The 19226-nt window shown below is 41.4% G+C and overlaps 1 protein-coding gene across 1 annotated transcript in view; it reads right to left on the reverse strand.

Annotated features, from left to right (window-relative positions):
* Window positions 1–231: 231 nt before the first annotated feature.
* Window positions 232–19226, reverse strand: part of plekhm3 (pleckstrin homology domain containing, family M, member 3) — a 51219-nt gene continuing 32224 nt past the window's right edge. The window contains exons 7-8 of the mRNA XM_084544300.1: window positions 5169–5326; window positions 232–3852 (exon numbers count right to left, since the gene is read on the reverse strand). Coding sequence (XP_084400426.1) covers window positions 3690–3852; window positions 5169–5326 — 321 coding nt within the window. The 3' untranslated portion in view covers window positions 232–3689. The remainder of the gene's footprint in view (window positions 3853–5168; window positions 5327–19226) is intronic.

A 19226-nucleotide genomic window follows, 5' to 3' on the forward strand; every position in this document is an offset into this window, starting at 1 on the left:
GGAATACCTTTCAGTGCACCATACCTATTTGATAAAAAGTTAACTTGCAGATTCAGACTAAAAATAGAAAATATGAAAAATAAATAATGATGTAATATATCAGGAGAATGTGTGAAATAATTAAATACATAGTAAATATGTGCTTAAATATGAGCTATAATTTGAGGATATTCTCATAGGGATTATAATCATTTTTATATATCCATCAGTTATCTACCACGGCCTTTCATATTCAGGAACTCGGAAGCAAAAAAACTCACACAGGATTGAAACACTTTCACTGTTAAGAAGTTTGTCTTTATTGGCATCAGTGGCTAGCGGACAAACATGAAAGAAACCAGACACGAGGAATGGACGCTGACGATCAACTGAAAAAGAATCAACTCCCTGTTCTTGCATAAGAGTTTGGCTGCGATGGAAAATAAAAAACAAAAACCAAAACGACGATTTAAAAAACGAATAACTTAAAAAGTGCAAAAGAGTTCCTGTCCAGTTAACTCTGCTTAAATACTGTACAATATATATATATATATATACTCTTCTCCAGAAATGACGATCATCATGTGCCTGAAACATAAAGAACGCTTCCAGTCGACAACACTGAGGATGAGAGTTCAAGTTAAGTTTTTGTCTTAATGCAAAAGGAAAAAACAATATTCACTCAAATATTACAAGTAAAAATTAAAAAAACAAAAAAAAAGCATAAAAGAAGCAACAACAAAAAACAAAAATAATAATAAAAAAAAAAAAAAGCTGATCAGATGAAATCCAACAACTTTAGCTACATTAGAGGACGACTGTGGAGCTCAGCGGGCGTTTCAGGGTAATTTACTTATTTATTTTTAAATAATTTGTGCACGCGGGTTAGTAACTTGTGCTTCGTAATATGCTGCAATATACCGAGGTTAATTTATTTATTTCCCAGAGGATGTTTTGTTCAGTTCTGTGCACCATTAAAAACACAGAACGTCGTGCATGATACAAAATTTGCACGTTAAATGCACGTTCTGCATTAATCAGCATCGGAAAAAAAAACATTTAAACCTGCAAAAAAAATTTTCAGATGATATAAAACACTTTATTATGAGCAAATCCTGATCTGTATTAAAGCTTCTGTGTCCTGGGCTGGTGGTCTGATGATGTGCAGAACTCTAATCTGTGCAACATGTAATAAATAAATGAATAAATAAAGTTCCCAGAAACCTGCCGGGCTCCACGGTGCACAAAAAGTAAAGTAAACCTCACACATTCAAAATAAATACTTCCAACAAGTTATATATATATATATATATATATATATGTATATATATATATATAGAGAGAGAGAGATTTTTTTTTATGCAGCAGGCACAGTCAGTCAGCTTCTGGTCAAAACAACAAAAACAAAATAAAATCAGTGCACTCTTCTTGTCATATTTTAAACTACTACTCAGTCTACAGTATCCTGCATGCTTCATAGACATGAATCACTGTCCGTCTGATCTCATATGTAATACATATTCCTGAATAAAACCAGAGTCTGTCGGTCAGATGCCGATTACAGCAGCTTATTCCCACAAAGGTTAAACATGGTTTTTATGGCTCAAACAAGCTGAGAGGGGATAAAAGAGAGAGAGAGAGAGAGAATCTGTCTGGACGCACAGAGACTTTCAGGAAAAGAAAACATGGAGCAGGAAGAGACGGCAGCTACGTTTCCATCCACGCTAAAGCTAAACGTCGTAGCCAGACTTTACTCTGGCTACCAGGCTACTTTAAAGCTGGAGACTGGGGTGCAGCTTTAAACCAGAATTCACTTTCTGTTGTATCTGACTGGGGCTGCAATGTGACATGTTTTTTTGAGAAACAATCTCCACTCTTCTTCTTTCTAGGATTTCCCGTGCGGTCGGTGTAAAACGTGGACAGAGACGCAGCTGGCGCCGCTGGCGCGGCTGGCGCGGGGGGCGTTAAGTCAACTGAAGTGTTTCCAGACCTTTACACATGAAAGCGGTGGGTTATATAAAGGCCATCTAGGTTGCATAGAGATACTAAAAGCTAAAGCCGCTATCACGTCCGATAGATTCTGCATGAGTAAAGCACAACAGGAAGTAGAATCACAGAGGGAGGAGGGAGGAAGAGGAGGAGGAAAGGCAACAATGAGAGAATAAGTTACAGTATATTATTGCCCCTTTTTATTTTACACTCAGACTGATGGAGGGAAGTAAAAGTCCCTTTCTTTTTTTTTTTTTTTTTTAAATTAAAGTCTGTTTGTGTTTAAAGAAAAACACTGATAAAATGAGTTTAAAACATCTTTCATTCCACGTGAATAAGAGGACGGATGTGAGGAAAGAGTCAGGGTGGACGGGTTTCTACACTTCAGTCACAGCTATTACTTTAATTATTTATTCATTATTTTAGTGAGTGGTAAAACCTCCAAATCTATGTAAACCCAAAATCTACTCGAATGTCTTGAATATGACTGTAAAACCTTTTACTATTATCATTTATTTTATTGTTTTTTTACAGCAGCAGAGGTGCTCCGATTGGATTTAATCAGCTCAAATTAATTCTAAGCTGCAAAAGCCTTTTGAGGAGTTTCTATTGAGATTGTGACGTAATTAAAGGACAAGTTCACACTATTTAATTTGTGGTTCGAAAGGATACGCGTGTGTTGACGAGTTTAGAAGTTATTAAAAGATACTTTTCTTATGCAAATACTGGTTAGAGAGGTTGGTCTCAACATGCTTGCATTCGCTCACTGGAGCAATTTGTTTGCAGTGAGAACTCACACCAATCCGGCATAACATTATGACCTAATATTGTGTAGATCTCCCTTGTGCCTCCAAAACAGTTGTGGCTCATCAGAGAATGAACATGGGCCTTCCGAGGGTGTCCTGTGGTGTCTGGCAACAGAATGTTGTTAGTGGGGACCTCTGTGGATCAGTTTGGGATCTAGTGAATTTGGAGGCCAGGTTAACACCTTGTGGTGTTCTTCAGCAGGCAAAATCTGCTTTTACTTTATTTATAAGAGCACCTGACTGTGGTTCTAAGACAGAAAAACTGTGAACTTATCCTTTAATATTTAATACAATAGCTATTTATTCTCTTTAAAGACAAAACCACTAACTTCTTACAGCCACCATTTAACCCTACAGTGAGTTTTTTTAGGGTGGTCTACTGATTTTCTTAGACTAATGGTTATTTCCCTTTTGAATTTTCAGTCAAGTTATTCTGTAATTTAGTTTGTAAACAAAGACAAGTTCCCCAGAGTCCATTTTGCTTATTTCATTAGTTCACATTTCCCCAAAATATTTGCTAGTTTTCAGTCTAATCATTTCTAAACCTTAAGAGCAGGCGGTTTGATTAAACCACCAAATTTCCTTTTTTTTACACATTTAACTTCAGGAAAACAAATAAGTGAAGGCAGAGGTGTGTTCAGGGATAAAGATGGAACAGGACGTCCTGTGTGTGAAGACATTAAAGCCTGACGCAGCCGTTCTTCGGTTGGTTTTCTCCCTGCTCTTTACAGTAGGACAGAGGAGGCTCTGCTCAGGTCTGAGTGTGTGTTGGCAGGTACGCAACCTGGCGATGCAGGTTCTTTCCCTCAGACACACACAACACAAATCAGAAAAATAACAGGCACTTTGTCCAGCGTCATGGCCCGGCGGTGCCCTCCTTGTTACCGCTTCTCTCCATCTGTGCGCATGTTGGTCTCAGGTGTCTTGGTAGGGCAGGTGAAAGCAGCCGGGGCTGTCGTCGTCGGGCGACCAGAAGGACGACGGCCTCTTGTGGTGGAGCTCTCGGCGGACGCAGCGAGGACACGGCTGAGCTTTCTGTCGACACTCCGTGTGGAAAACGGCGCCGCAGCCGTCACACCTGGGAAGACAAGGACGCGGGTCAGTAGGAGTGCGTCGACTAGCCTACTGCTAAATTAGTCAGTGAATAAAATATATCAGACATGACTAGGTGACTGTCAAAATAGTCATTAGCTGCAGCCCCAGTTCCCCTGGCAGTATACACTTGGAAGTGAACACGCTTGGAAGTGCACGCTTGGAAGTGAACACTTGGACGTTTGGAAGTGAACACTTGTACGCTTGGAAGTGAACATGTGAACACTTGGAAGTGAACGTTTGGAAGTGAAAACTTGTTCGCTTGGAAGTGAACACGCTTGGAAGTGAACGCTTGTACACTTGGAAGTGAACACACTTGGAAGTGCACACGCTTGATTATGAGTCCAAATAAAGTAGTTTTAAATAGCCACATCATCACCCAGATGTTCCCAGACTGTAGTTCAAGGTAACTGTCGTTTACCCATAGGAACAATGGTCAAAACTACAAATATAACACACTGCACAGATAACTGCATTAATCGTAATACATCAGAAAACTGTCCATTACAGTTATTACTCATTTCCTGCGCATTCAGCGTCTGAGTAACTGAGTCAACAGAGTCCGGCCCGGTGAGGTTTTACAGCTCCGTTCCAGTAAGTACAGCAGATACAACTGTTATCAGTTAACACTTAACACTTCCCTCACAAGTCATAAAACACAGCTCAGCGAGGTGTGTGTGTGTGTGTGTGTTCTAGTCCACAACTCAGAGCCTTCAAAGAATCCATCCTGATCAACTCTTATCTGTCTGCTCTCTGTCACTCTGAGTTTCAGGGACGAGGATCTGGACTGTGTCGTGCAAAATCCCTCCATGCAACACACACACACATGCACACACAGAGCGTTTGTGTTACCAGATAACCAACGGTCACTTCACCCAGCTTCCTCCTAGGGATATCTGTCCATGCAAACACTTTTTTGTTTTGGTCCAGCCTGTTTAATCTCAGCAACTTCTCCTTCCAGAAACTATGTAACAGTCAAAGGATTTTGGACAACAGCATTTCCTGGTACGTCTGAGAAAATCAAGCCTCAATCGAGTCAGTGGATAAACACGGCCGACACAGTGTGAAGCTTTCCTCAAGTCAAACTATTTTTCTGTGCTTAAGTGCCAAAAATAAAATCAGAAGTAGATATGTGTCCCGGTAGCTATCAGTGCCAGATCTTGTGACTCACTTTTCCGCTTTGTCAAGTCTTATCTCATTGGATCAAATCAAATCTAAATCAGTCGCGTTTATGATTGACGACCAGCTCAGGTTTCCCCGGCTCAGTTAATGTTGATAGAAAGGTCGTGTGAGGATGTGTACCTGCGGGTGGCGTTCTCCTGGAAGGGGTAGATGACCTGTCCGTTCTGGCAGAGCTCACAGATGAAGCCTTTCTCTCGGCACAAGCTGCAGCTGAAGACGTGGGAGCTGGCAAACTTGATCACCTTGGACAGGAAGGGAGCCAGTTTGCCATCAATCACCTGGAGGAAGAAAGAAGAAACGACATCAAGACAAAATAATAAAATGAGACGGTTTCATTACAGCCCTGCCTGAAAACAACACTGGCCGGGGATTTCTCTGTATAATTAAATACAATTATGCTTTCACCAACATTAGTTCCTCAGTATTTTTTCTGGCAGTTTTTTTAAGGGTGATCAGTGCAATTAATCACAATTAGCCATAGCTTCTGCCATTAATCTGTCCTTAATCTATTTATTAAAACATTACAGCATATTTTAATGAACCATCTACTGATGATACTATATTCATCACAACAGTCAAAAGTTTTTTTTGTCTGAAACGATAAAGACACAAGAGCAACTCCCAGGTTTTTCACACTTCTGATGATCTAGTTTAGCCATCATGATTGTAAACGTTGCAATGAGCCCACATATTCCACACAGATTACTGACTCTGTCGCACAAGTCACAATTAAATGCAAAAAATCTGCAAGGCGATTAAAGCACACATTTAACAGAGAGAAAAAAAAAGTCCGGTTGTTATTTGACAAACGATCATGAAAAATTAATTAAAAGAGAAGAAATTTCTTTTCGTTTGTGGCGAACGCAATGCAAAGGCAAAAAATAATCACGTGAGTCAGGAGATGGGGCAGGTTTTGGATTCTGAAAATGATTATATGTAATACAATAAATAAATAAAATCTATGAACACCAGTAGGGAGGATGATAACAAAGAACAATACCTTACAGAGAAATAGTCTCCAATATGCTGTACAGGGTTTCCCACAAGATTTCGTGAGACTCTGGCATTTATTTTTTGGTTTGTTTTTAATAAAAGCCCTTAATTATAAAGCTATCCCAACTATTAAAATCTATTTATACATTATATTAAATGTCTGCACATAAAATAAGAAAATGTGCTTTACATCAATCCGTCTTTAATTTACCGTAATAACGTTATAAACTGTTGACTTTCATTGTAACTTTGCCAGCTAGAGCTTATAAAGTTAAGCTAGTTCGCGTTACGCCCTATGGTTTCGTGTGGAGTCGTTTATGAATATAGACGTTAACGCCACTTTTTTAAAACACGATTTTTTATGCTCTTGATTTTTTATTTTTTTTTTGAGATTTAGGAAACGACTCCACACGAAACCATAGGGCGTAACGCAAACTAGCTTAACTTTATAAACGCTAGCTAGCAAAGTTAGATTTAAAGTCAACAGTTTATTACAGTAAATTAAAGACGGACTGAGTAAAGCACATTTTCTTATTAGCAGACATTTAATATAATGTATAAATAGTTTTTAATAGTATCATAGCATCATAATTAAGTTTAAAAAAAAAAAAAACGCCAGGGTCTCACGAAATCTTGTGGGAAGCACTGTACAGCATATTGGAGACTATTTCTCTATAAGGTATTGTTCTTTGTTATCATCCTCCCTACTGGTATTCATAGATTTTATCTATTGATTGTTTGTTGGTTTTGACCAACTCTCTTTAAACTGTAAATCTCAATGGTCTAAAAAAAAAATCAAGAGCACAAAAAAAGGGGTTTTAAAAAGTGTCGGTAACGTCTATATTCATTAGCGACCAACACAAATAGCTTTGCGTGCTACGCGAGTTGCCCGAGTCGTTTTCTCCGTCAGATTTAATTGAGTATAAAGCAGGTGAGCAACCGGTGTGTGTGGAGGAGGCGGCTTTGGGAAGGGAAGGGGAGGGAGGTAGAGATGCTTTCAGGAGCAACAGGATAGACAACGTAAGCACAACGTTGTTTGAAAAGTGCAAAAATGTTTCTGATCTCGTTATGAGACCATAGCGGAAAACATTTGACCCTGGTGGGCCGCCATATTATTATCAACATATGGAAAATACTGCTGTACGTCTTAAACGTATCCATTAGTCATTGCTAATAATTTATCAAAGTGAATTAAACGTCGGGAAAGAGAATCGATTCAAAGGAGCAAAGGAGACAGACTTTGATCATCTTAAATCAAAGCTCCAATAAAGATGGAGGCTTCAGACAACCAGAGTCTTGCTCATTTGATGGCCTCCTGCTCCACCTAGAAAGACAACACAAATCCAACACAGCAACTGCACAACACATGCCCTGGAAGAGACCCATGGGTGGTCAATGAAGGAACGTCCAAACTATCCAATAAGTATGATCACAGTTTGTGACCAACTGGCTACAGCAGCAGCATGGCTTAAGGGGAGATTTAGAAAACAAGAAGTCACATTTAAGATGAAACTGTGACTGATACTGTCATAAATTAATATAAAATCTGATTTTAAAATCACTAAAACAAGGCAGACATCTCATGGACTTGGAGGAAATACAGGGAAAGAAACCAGAGGAAGGGAAGACAGCAAATGAAGAGAACGTCTTTTAATGACAACACTTGGCAAGTTCCTTTAAGACCTGAGCAGTGGGGGGGGGGGGGGGGGGTTGGCAGCCGCAGGGAGTGGAGTTGCATTGTCTTGAATCGACGTGGATGACTGCACAGAAAAGCCGCGCGAAAACTTCCAGATGTAAAAACTCGACGCGGCTGCAGAGCTTTTTCGTACTGTGTCAGTAACGCAGACGGAGCTATGAGCAAAGTAAGATGGAAGTAAGAGAGAAACAGGGCGGAAAGTAAGAGAAAGAGTGGCAGTGATACAATATGCCAAGAGAGGTCTTGAGAGAGAGCGAGAGCCTGTATTCACATACAAGTGGTTCCACCTGGCAGAGCTCTGGACCTCCCAATTATAACCTCCTTCATGCTGTTTGTTAGCCCGACGAGGACGAGAGCACGAGAGGAGGACGTGAGATGGAGAGAGTAGGAAGAAACCACACACACACACACACACACACACACACACACACACACACACACACACACACACACACAGGAAACGAGCACAATGAGGTGTACAATGATGCTGTTTACAGTAAATCATTAAGGAGCACCAACGACTGATACAGACACATTTTTAGACCAATATGAGAAAGACATTTAGGTTCAATATCTAATATAATAAGGACACTCTCTTGATGCAGCACATGGTCTCCCAAAGAACCTCTCCAGAAGTTTACAAGAAGGTACTACTGTTACATGTTACACGCATAAAACTGAAAGAAAGACCTGTAGTTCCTAGTGAGTCTGTAGACTGTATAGACTGTATATAAACATGGACGACGTGTCGCCACTTCCTTGCATTGGCCTGGGATACAGGAGGTCCCATCTTGCGGCTTTGGAGCCAGAGTCTGCGCAGTATGGTCCGAGAGTGGAGTCACGCGAAGCCGCGATATCGATGACCCGACCACACTTCCTCCAGACTCACTCGCGTTTTCGTTTAATTAATACTACGCTCTGCTCTACCTCCACCAGTTACTGCTTACTGCGGAAGACGCTTTACAAAACCCAGCCTGAAAGCCCCGAAGCAAGCCTGAAGGCAACGGTGGCAAGGAGAAACTCCCTTTTAACAGGAAGAAACCTTGAGCAGAACCCAGCGGTTGGCATGGCAACTGGTAGTCGGCATTATGTCACATCCCGTTTCTATAGTGTGACATAACTAACTAAAACGAAACTCATCCAAAAAATTGACGCTTGGACGTGCATCAACATTATATTAACTACCCAAGATGACAGAAACGATCCTTAAAAAAAATATCTGACGTGTATTTCAGCGTTTTAGTTTGGCCCAAGTCCCATCCACTAACGTGGAGGGGGTGGAGCTTATGACCTATACTGCAGCCAGACACCAGGGGGTGCTCTACTTGATTTGGCTTCACTTTTGAGGAGCTGTTCCGCCTTCCATCTTTATACAGTCTATGGCCTACACGTAATACATCAGTAGCTAGCTAGACCTAACTTAAGATGTTGCGAATGGTATCGGGGCCGATCCAGGCATTTTTAAAATGATCGGATTAGATCGGCCAAGCTCAGTATTTTGTAGTTACTTGTTTTAGGTCTGCTATTAAACAAAACCACGTCCCTCTACTTCAGTTTTAATGGTGGTTGGCTTACGTCAAAGCTGCCAAAGAGGAAGAAGACCAAAAATCGGGTGACTTTACTTTTACTTTCAGTCTGACTGACAAAAAAGTCAGTCAGACTGAAATTTGAAAATTAAGCAATGTGGATGTTTGGTGAGGAGGTAGTAGGAGATCATCATCCAATAATACCAACTTGATTCACTAACAGATTGAGTAAATCAAGACAAAGGCTGCACCGAAACACTGCATTCAAAAGAAGAGAAAAGTTTCCTCAAGACAGTGTCAAGGTGAAAAATATTACAGATAGGTCTACGGAGTTTTCGGCATTAGATGACCAGAACATTTCTGTAGTAGAGGACACATGTTTTCTTTGTTTGTTGGAGATTCTGGAGCCAAGGTACAAGCTACCCTGTCCACACTACATTAGCTTTGACAGCTCTATTATTGTATTTAGTAGCTTTTAGGAATCTCCAGGGAGGTAAATTTAGTGTTTACTCAGGTCGACTGATATTAAATGATTGAATCGAGGGGCAAAAAACTTGATCGGGACATCCCTAGTCCCAGACACAATAAGTGTCTAGAATTTATTGTTTTTATCTGGATTTTCTGCCATAATGAGTCCAGTCGGACAGACAGGTACACAGAGTGGCTGACACGCAGTATATATGTGTTCCCCATCACCCCACCAAACCTAAGCAGGCCTGCTCAGTCGGTCCAGCCCAGTCCACATGACGAATGGCTCTCTTGATGGAGGCTGACAGGCTCAGTAATTAAGGCCCACTATAATTGGACTGGGCAGAATCAAACGACTGGCAGCGCAGCCCTGGTGGCTGACTGGTTCTCTGGAGGCACGATGGGAAACAAGCAGGAAGGCACAGAAAGATGGATGGATGGCAGAAGTAAATAGGCAAAGGAGGAGGGGGGTGGATAAAGAACAACTAAACAAATAAATCAAATCTACCAATCTTCATTCGTATCAAGCTTGGATGCAATTTTAATTATAAACCCTAACATACATTTTCTGCTGATATTATCACATTTAGTTGTCTAAATTCACAAACTGTTTGCTCCATTGTCTTAAAATTTCTGTATCCCTGCTGTTAACGCTTGCTATAAATATTCAGTGACCATTTTATTAGCTGCACCGAAGTACCACATGCCAGCAGGGTCGCCCTGGGACAATCATCCAGACTAGAGTCTCCAAATTGAACAGGACTACAATGAAGCCAAATACTGATGGCTGCCCTGAGTGTCTGGGCCAGCCAGCAGCTCAGATGGCCGTTCACGGTCAGCCGAGTCGGGCTAATTTCTTCCTGCAGACAGGGCTCAATTTGTTGACATGTGTATTGTGAAAAATGGTTCATGATCCAGCCAAGGTGTCGAGGAACACCTAGCCTTGGTGTACCCAAACCTAGGTTTGGTTCGGTTACTTCAACTTTAATCTAATGATATTATTCATCAAGTTAAGATTTATTCAGTGTTGACCTGATTAGGAAAGTCGTCGTTTACATTATTATGGCACGTATTAGCAAACATAGCAGCCTTAATGACATGTGCTGATTGTAATTGGAAATGCAGCTGTATTATTTATCTGCAAAAGGTTACGTACACGCATTTTGCAGTGTAACATTATTGGAAATCTACGTTGTTTAGTTTTATTGGTCTATATATGCAAAAACAAGTAACTTCCTAATGCACTGGAAAGCAGCGTTGCCATACTAGCCATTAGCATCTGCTCTACTGAGAATTTGGACTCTAATAGTCCAAATACTGATGATGCTGTCTCATTGTTTTAAGGTCAGAAAGTTGATGTTGAGATGCTCGTGCATTGGGGCTGTGCTGCTGTAGTAGACCGGTAAAATTTTAGAAAGCGATTTTGTTTTCCGTTTTTGGAAAAAAGACATAACTGGACATTAATGTAGACATTGCGCCGCATTGACGTATTCCACGGCATAATTACATCATCAGCGTTATCGCATCGTTGTCGCCCTCGAATTCGGCACCTGCACCTCAAACACCACCATCAGTTATTGGTTATCTGTCGTACTGGCTGGCCCAGACCTGACATTCATTGGTGTGGATGTTACTTAGACATGTAGCACCCACCTGGAACAGACCAGGCACCCCCACCCCATAGCAAAGACACTCCTTGCCATCCCCAGCAGGACATACACAAAAATGGTTTAGGAACAACTTAAAAAAAAACTTGAAGAACAGCACATGGTGTTGACCTGGCCTCCAAATTCACTAGATCCCAAACTGATCAAGTATCTGTGGTATGATCCTCAGAGGCCCCTCCCTTCAACCCATAGGACCCAAAGGCCCCCCCACTAACAACATCCCATTGCCAGACACCACAGGACACCCTCAGAAGGCCCATGTCCATTCTCTGATGAGTCACAACTGTTTTGGAGGCACAAAGAAGACCTACACAATATTAGGAAGGTGGTCATAATGTTATGCTTAAGCTCCTGTGCTTCAATTGTTCCTGGAACTATTTGGTTTAACATTGTCAGTCAGAGCTGCTAACTAAGAAGAAGCTGAACAAACCAAATACCAAAGTCAGTCCTTCAGTCTGAACTTCTAAAACACTGCACTCCACTACACGGCAGAACACTTCAATATACAAATAACAGCAGCAGCATTCACTTCAGCCTCCAGATGTATTCACCTATTTGTCCCTCTTTCCCTCCGAAATCCCTCCCAAAACATACACACACTTTTCACCTCCTCTCCCTCCATCCATCGTCTTCAACTCCTCCCCCTCCAGTTCAACCTCTTTCTCTGCTCCATGCAGAGTCTTTGTGCTCCAAAACCTCCTAATCCCCTAAAACTGCTGTTTAACAGCCGCTCGCCTGCCCTCCTCTCTCTCCCTCTCTCTTAGACACACACACACAGAATAACACGGCTCCATTGAGAGAAACTAGAAAGCCAGCTGGGATTACATTGCTGGAAAGACCAGGGTGAGCTCTGTTTGGATAACACCCTCTCCTCTCTCACACTCACAGAAGACTTGATGTATGTTGGACGTCAGTGTATCCTTGGTGGAGCCTGCCTGTCTTATCGGGGGGTTCCCCAGATTTCTGAGTGACACACCAGGTGAGCGAATGTACACAGCAGAGTCTTGTGTACGACAAGTGATGGATGAAAAATCGCAGAACGCAAGAGTACTCCTGAATGTTTTCATTTTTTTCAAAATGAAACGCAATAAAACCTACTTCAATACACTGAAACTGAGTTTATCTTGTGCTTCTGTGCAAAGGGCGTGGAAAGGCCACGGCTTAAAGATGACAACTAACTATAATGCACTGTTTGGTAAAAGAAAAAAGAAAGGACAATGTACATCTATGCTGACATGTTGACTCTGTACTAAAATACTACATGCACAATGTTTGGCTTCTGTTGAGGATGTTGTATTCAAAGAGACAAAAACCTCTACAAGCTACAAAACTTTAAAGAAACTCTCACAAATGAATGAACCTCAAGCTCTTGACGCAAAGGTTCACATGATACCAGAGTATTATATCTGCCATCTGCACCAGTAACAGTGCATTTTACACCAACCAGCAATGATTAGTTTGCCAGAGCTGAAGAGGGAGAGCAACTTAGCCTACTGCAAGCTACAGCAGAACATATGGGGTGGTTATGAATGTAACTGAGGTTCTATGAGTCCAGTTGGTCAGGACAAATATAATAGAACCGAAAAAGCATCGAACGACGATCAACACAAAGAGGATAATCTGTATTCAGAGGAAACATTACGGTCTAAAAAAACATTACGTAGACATGTACCACCCACCTAGAGCCAGCAGCCATCCCCAGCAGGATGCAGCCTGACACAGACACACACACAAAAACGGTTCAGGAACAACTAAAAAAAAAACATGAAGAACAGCACAAAGCGTTGACCTGGCCTCCAAATTCACTAGATCCCAAACTGATCAAGTATCTGTGGGATGATCCACAGAGGCCCCTCCCCTCAAAGGCCCCCCACTAACAACATTGTGTTGCCAGACACCACAGGACACCCTCAGAAGGCCCATGTCCATTCTCTGATGAGTCCCGACTGCTTTGGAGGCACAAGGGAGACCTACACAGTTGTATATAGTTGGAATATAAACTTGATGTTGGATGAGGAAACCATCATGTAATGGACACGCCATTTCTAAATGAACTCAAACTCAATTGTCATTTTCTTTCACCAACTTGCCTCATGCCGCCTTCATTTCTTAATCTACACCTATAAACATTGGGGGAAACACAAGCTGACCAATCAGATCATGCATTCTCCACATGTTGCATTATTGGTTGAGGCGCTTGTCAGGACCTACACACATTGGTCCGTTGTTATCTGCGCTGTTTGCCCCCTTATCGCGTAATATGGTGTCGTGCATTTGCGGGTCAAAGCTCCTCCTGCACTCGAAGCCCTGATGAGAAACTGAAAATCTTTCTGAGAACATCTAACATTTACTTAAGAGGCCTCTGTGTGTCTGGACAAGTGTGAGTGGAGAGGCATGCCTGGCATACGGGGAATGCCAGGGTGTCAGTGTGGGAAACCTGCTGCATGCACACACACAAACACACTCCTACTACTTTAGTCCCTGCACGAAACCCTAGGAACTAGCCTTAAAGGCAGCAGAGGAAAAAAAAAAGGGCACAGTGTCCTTAGACAAACACATATGGCTTCTGCAAAATGAACTAGTTCCTAATGGGGGGGATATGGGTGGAGGCTGTTTTTGTCGGGATGGTGAAAAGACTAGTGCGGTCCAGGGTTTAGCCGGGGGAGTTCAGCCTTCAGTGACCTCTGAGCGGGAACAAAAAAAGCCACGTTGATTAAGAGCATCATTTTATTCAGGAGGTGAATCAAAAGAAACAAGCTTGTTAATATGGAAAACCAATTAAGAGGCAGAGTGCTTGAGAATCTCCGAGAGGAGGGAAGAGAGACGGGGAGGAGAAGAGGAGAGGGAGCCGCGCAGACTCGACCCGAAGACACTTATTGTTGATATTAGCACTAAATCACTAGCGCGGGGTTAAAACCGTGGAGTTTTTTTAAAGGGAGGGAAGAAGACGCGCACACCCACGTCTATAGCCGGGCATGTGTGGTTAGCGTGTGTGAGGCCAAGGGGATGTTGGGAAGAATGGAGGGATGTCACGCTTTGTTTTTCTGCCTGTTGATTCTGAATGTGACCAATTAGTGAAGCAGAGAGACACAGAGTGTGGGAGTGGAGGAGGAGGAGGGAGGGAAGGAGGGAGGGAGTTCAATCTCTTTCACCGTGAGAGTCTTTGCGGCCGGGCTCTGAGTCAGAGCGGGTTGAAAGAAAAAAAAAAATGGGGCAGGGTACAACATAATGAGCATAATGACAAACAAAAGAACTTTTCAGTCATTTGTGGTCGCTTTCCTCTATCCCCCCCCCCAAACTCAATTCGACGACTCAACACTGAACTGCTGAAAAGCCCGGGTGTGCTTCCTTTTTTTTTTTTTTTTAGGTTTAAGCTAAAGAGAAAAATAATTTCTTTGCTTTCATATAAAACTGGAAACATCAAATCCTCCTTAAGAATTAAAACCGGCACACATTTAGAGATAGCCTTCAGTTTGCAGTTTGATAAGAAAATCTGCTGACCACATAAGTGATAACGCAACCGAGACAAGGCTGAGTTTTCACGACGCCGGATACGAATTCTTTCCGCCGGGACCATTGTTGCCCGGGATCAGGACACTTGAAAGAGCTGCTCCAAATGAACCTATTAGAAGGTATTACCCGCTCTTATCACTGCTATGACATGGACACTTGCCAAAGAAACAAAAGGGAGGCCGTGTTGACTTAAAGGATAAGACGAGCATTATTTCGGCATGTTTTCTTTCTGTCAACAAATCCCCATTGAAAGACCAAAACTAACAAGTCATTTTTTTTCCCCTGTCCCGTTTGATGGCGTCAGCTCCGACACCACTGGTCCAGGATCGGCTCACAAATATCCGGCTGCACCAATTGTAGCTTTTAATCAGCACAGAGTTGAGGAATTATTTTCAGTTTCATGGATTAGTACACATTTAGTGTATAATTTAAATATTATATAGTAAGGCATATCTGGTACCAAGTCCTACGGCTGCATAGCTAAATCAGATTGCTTATTCTAACGCTTTCTTACAGGGAATAATCATTTAATTTCATGGGGAAAAACATATCAAACCAAGAAGAATTAAAGCTGCAAGCAGCGTTGAACGGGCCCTCGCAATCCACGCTTGTCGGCGTCCGGCAAGGACGGGGTCACCGCAGCTCTCAGGGGATACAGTGGAGTAACAGTGCACCGTGGCACGATAGCTAACAGTTCTCCAATGAGAGGCAAAGTCTTCTTGCTTCAAGGATTTATTTTGTCACTAAATTTATGTACATATACAACTAGCCCCCCTCTGAGTTTACCAGTCTATATTTTTATTTTTATTTCATTTTATTTCTCTGTGTACATTACACTTATATTGCTTACCTTGTGTGCAAACTACTGTTTACTGTAGTAGTACTTATATATATTTTTATTTACTTCTGGCTGCAGGTACAACAATACATTTCACTGTGCATTGTACTATGTATAACTGTGCATGTGATGAATAAAACCTATCCATCTATCTAGCTATCTAGCTATCTATCTATCTATCTACCTACCTATCTACCTACCTACCTATATATCTATCTATCTATCTATCTATCTATCTATCTACCTATACATCTATCTATCTATCTATACATCTATACATCTATCTATCTACCTACATATCTATCTATCTATACCTATCTACCTATCTACCTGTACATCTATCTATCTATCTATCTATCTATAACAACGGATAATCTCCGCTAGCTTAATGCTAATGTACAATGGGAAACACCATAGACAGGCTAACGGAACTAGCATCGCCATAGCGGCGGCAACACCAAACTCTTTTGAATGTATTCTCTCTGTGGCATCAACAAACAGTTGTATACTTATTCTCTCTGTGCCATCAAAGTATGTTAAAACAGCCTCACCAATCATTAGAAGTTTAACCAACACACACACACACTGACATTCAGCCAGCAGAGAGAAATGATTTGGCTCCATCTGCTGGACAAAGTAGCGAACTACGTGTGCACTGATGATGAAATGAGGGAGAAAGAGCAACTTTTCACTTTCACTACCATAAAAGGCCCTAAAGTTTAACGAAAACTCACAATCTTCGCAGGGAGTGACCATGAAGATCATAAGTATGTCGTGATAACATCTGAAGACAATAAAAATCATCCCGACAGGAATGGCAGCTCATACAACAGACTCTATTTAAAATCAGACATTTCCTGCCCACAATAGGTGGCGCTACAATAATTGCATGAATATTGACATATGGATGTGTTCAGTTAGGGACCAGTAACAATACTGTAAAGTTTCATGCACTTTGGACTGAATTAAAGCACGTTTACAGCACGTTTAATGCAACTTCCTGTTTCATGGCGCGTCACAAAAACTGTCAGGGGCCAGCAGACCCACGCCACATCGACGAAAAGTCAACAAAAAATATGCTTATGTTCATCAAGTGTTCAACTACCTAATTCCATAGTTTTTAAAGTCAATCTAATAGGTTTAATGCCTTAAAAAAAATTGATGATTAATTCCAATTTTCTCCAATTTTCTCCAATTTTCACACTTTTAATCAAAATAGCAGACTTCCTGTTGGGTGTAGAATATGGCTCCAAGAGACTTTTTTGTGCGTCCTGGGATGTTACATATACGTGATATGTTTCCAGATTTTTAGACGCAACGGGCTTCAGGGGCTGGTCCGTAGAAAATCCGTAGGTGGCGCTATAGAGCCATTTTGCCACGCCCGTGCTCGAGGCCCTGATACATTACAATTTTCGGGCAAACGAATCTTTGCGCCAATTTTCAGAACTTTTCCGGCATGTTTAGGCATGCGTAGGATTTTCTAAAGATCCTGACAAATAATAATAATAATAATAATTAAAGCTGCAAGCAGCGTTGAACGGGCCCTCGCAATCCACGCTTGTCGGCGTCCGGCAAGGATGGGGTCACTGCATTTCTCAGGGGATACAGTGGAGTAACAGTGCACCGTGGCACGATAGCTAACAGTTCTCCAATGACAGGCAAAGTCTTCCTGCTTCAAGGATTTATTTTGTCACTCCTAATTTAAGTTTAATATAAATAAAACCCATCTATCCATCTATCCATCTATCCATCTATCTATCTATCTATCTACCTACCTACACATCTATCTATCTATCTATCTACCTACCTATCTATCTATCTATCTATCTACCTACCCATCTACCTACCTACCTACCTATACATCTATCTATCTATCTACCTACCTACATATCCATCTATCCATCCATCTATCTATCTATCTCTATCTATAACAACGACGAATAAACTCCGCTAGCTTAATGCTAACGTACAATGGGAAACACCATAGACAGGCTAACGGAACTAGCATCGCCATATCGGCGGCAACATCAAACTCTTTTGACTGTATTCTCTCTGTGGCATCAACAAACAGTTGTATAATTATTCTCTCTGTGTCATCAAAGTATGTTAAAACAGCCTCACCAATCATTAGAAGTTTAACCAACACACACACACACTCTGACATTCAGCCAGCAGAGAGAAATACTTTGGCTCCATCTGCTGGACAAAGTAGCGAACTACGTGTGCACTGATGATGAAATGAGGGAGAAAGAGCAACTTTTCACTTTCACTACCATAAAAGGCCCTAAAGTTTAACGAAAACTCACAATCTTCGCAGGGAGTGACCATGAAGATCATAAGTATGTCGTGATAACATCTGAAGACAATAAAAATCATCCCGACAGGAATGGCAGCTCATACAACAGACTCTATTTAAATCAGCCCACAATAGGTGGCGCTACAACAATTGCATGAATATTGACATATGGATGTGTTCAGTTAGGGACCAGTAACAATACTGTAAAGTTTCATGCACTTTGGACTGAATTGAAGCATGTTTACAGCACGTTTAAGCACGTTTAATGCAACTTCCTGTTTCATGGCGCGTCAAAAAAACTTTGAGGGGCCAGCAGACCCACGCCACATCGACGAAAAGTCAAAAAGAAAATATGCTCATGTTCATCAAGGGTTCAACTACCTAATTCCATAGTTTTTAAAGTCAATCTGATAGGTTTAATGCCTTAAAAAAAATTGATGATTAATTCCAATTTTCTCCAATTTTCTCCAATTTTCACACTTTTAATCAAAATAGCAGACTTCCTGTTGGGTTTAGAATATGGCTCCAAGAGACTTTTTTGTGCGTCCTGGGATGTTACATATACGTGACATGTTTCCAGATTTTTAGACGCAACGGGCTTCAGGGGCTGGTCCGTAGAAAATCCGTAGGTGGCGCTACTGAGCCATTTTGCCACGCCCATGCTCGAGGCCCTGATACATTGCAATTTTGGGGCAAACGAATGTTTCTGCCAATTTTCAGGAGTTTATGTGCATGTTTAGGCATGCGTACGATTTTCCAAAGTTCCTGACAAATAATAATAATAATAATAATAATAATAATAATAATAAACAGTACGAAAACAATAGGGTCCTTGCACTTCGTGCTCGGGCCCTAATTAAAGCTGCAAGCAGCGTTGAACGGGCCCTCGCAATCCACGCCAGTCGGCGTCCGGCAAGGACGGGGTCACCGCAGGTCTCAGGGGAAACAGAGGAGTAACAATGCACCGTGGCACGATAGCTAACAGTTCTCCAATGAGAGGCTAAGTCTTCTTCCTTCAAGGATTTATTTTGTCACTCCCAATTGAAGTTTACCGTAAAACTGAAATACATACAACAAAAGATGATGAAATATAAAATTAAGAATACATCTTAAGTATCTCTAAGTGTCTCTTACTTCCCTTTACATCTAGTAAAGACTGACAAATACTGTAAATTTATGTA

The sequence above is a fragment of the Chelon labrosus genome, assembly GCF_963514085.1.
Source record: "Chelon labrosus genome assembly, chromosome: 5".
NCBI classification, from domain to species: domain Eukaryota; kingdom Metazoa; phylum Chordata; class Actinopteri; order Mugiliformes; family Mugilidae; genus Chelon; species Chelon labrosus.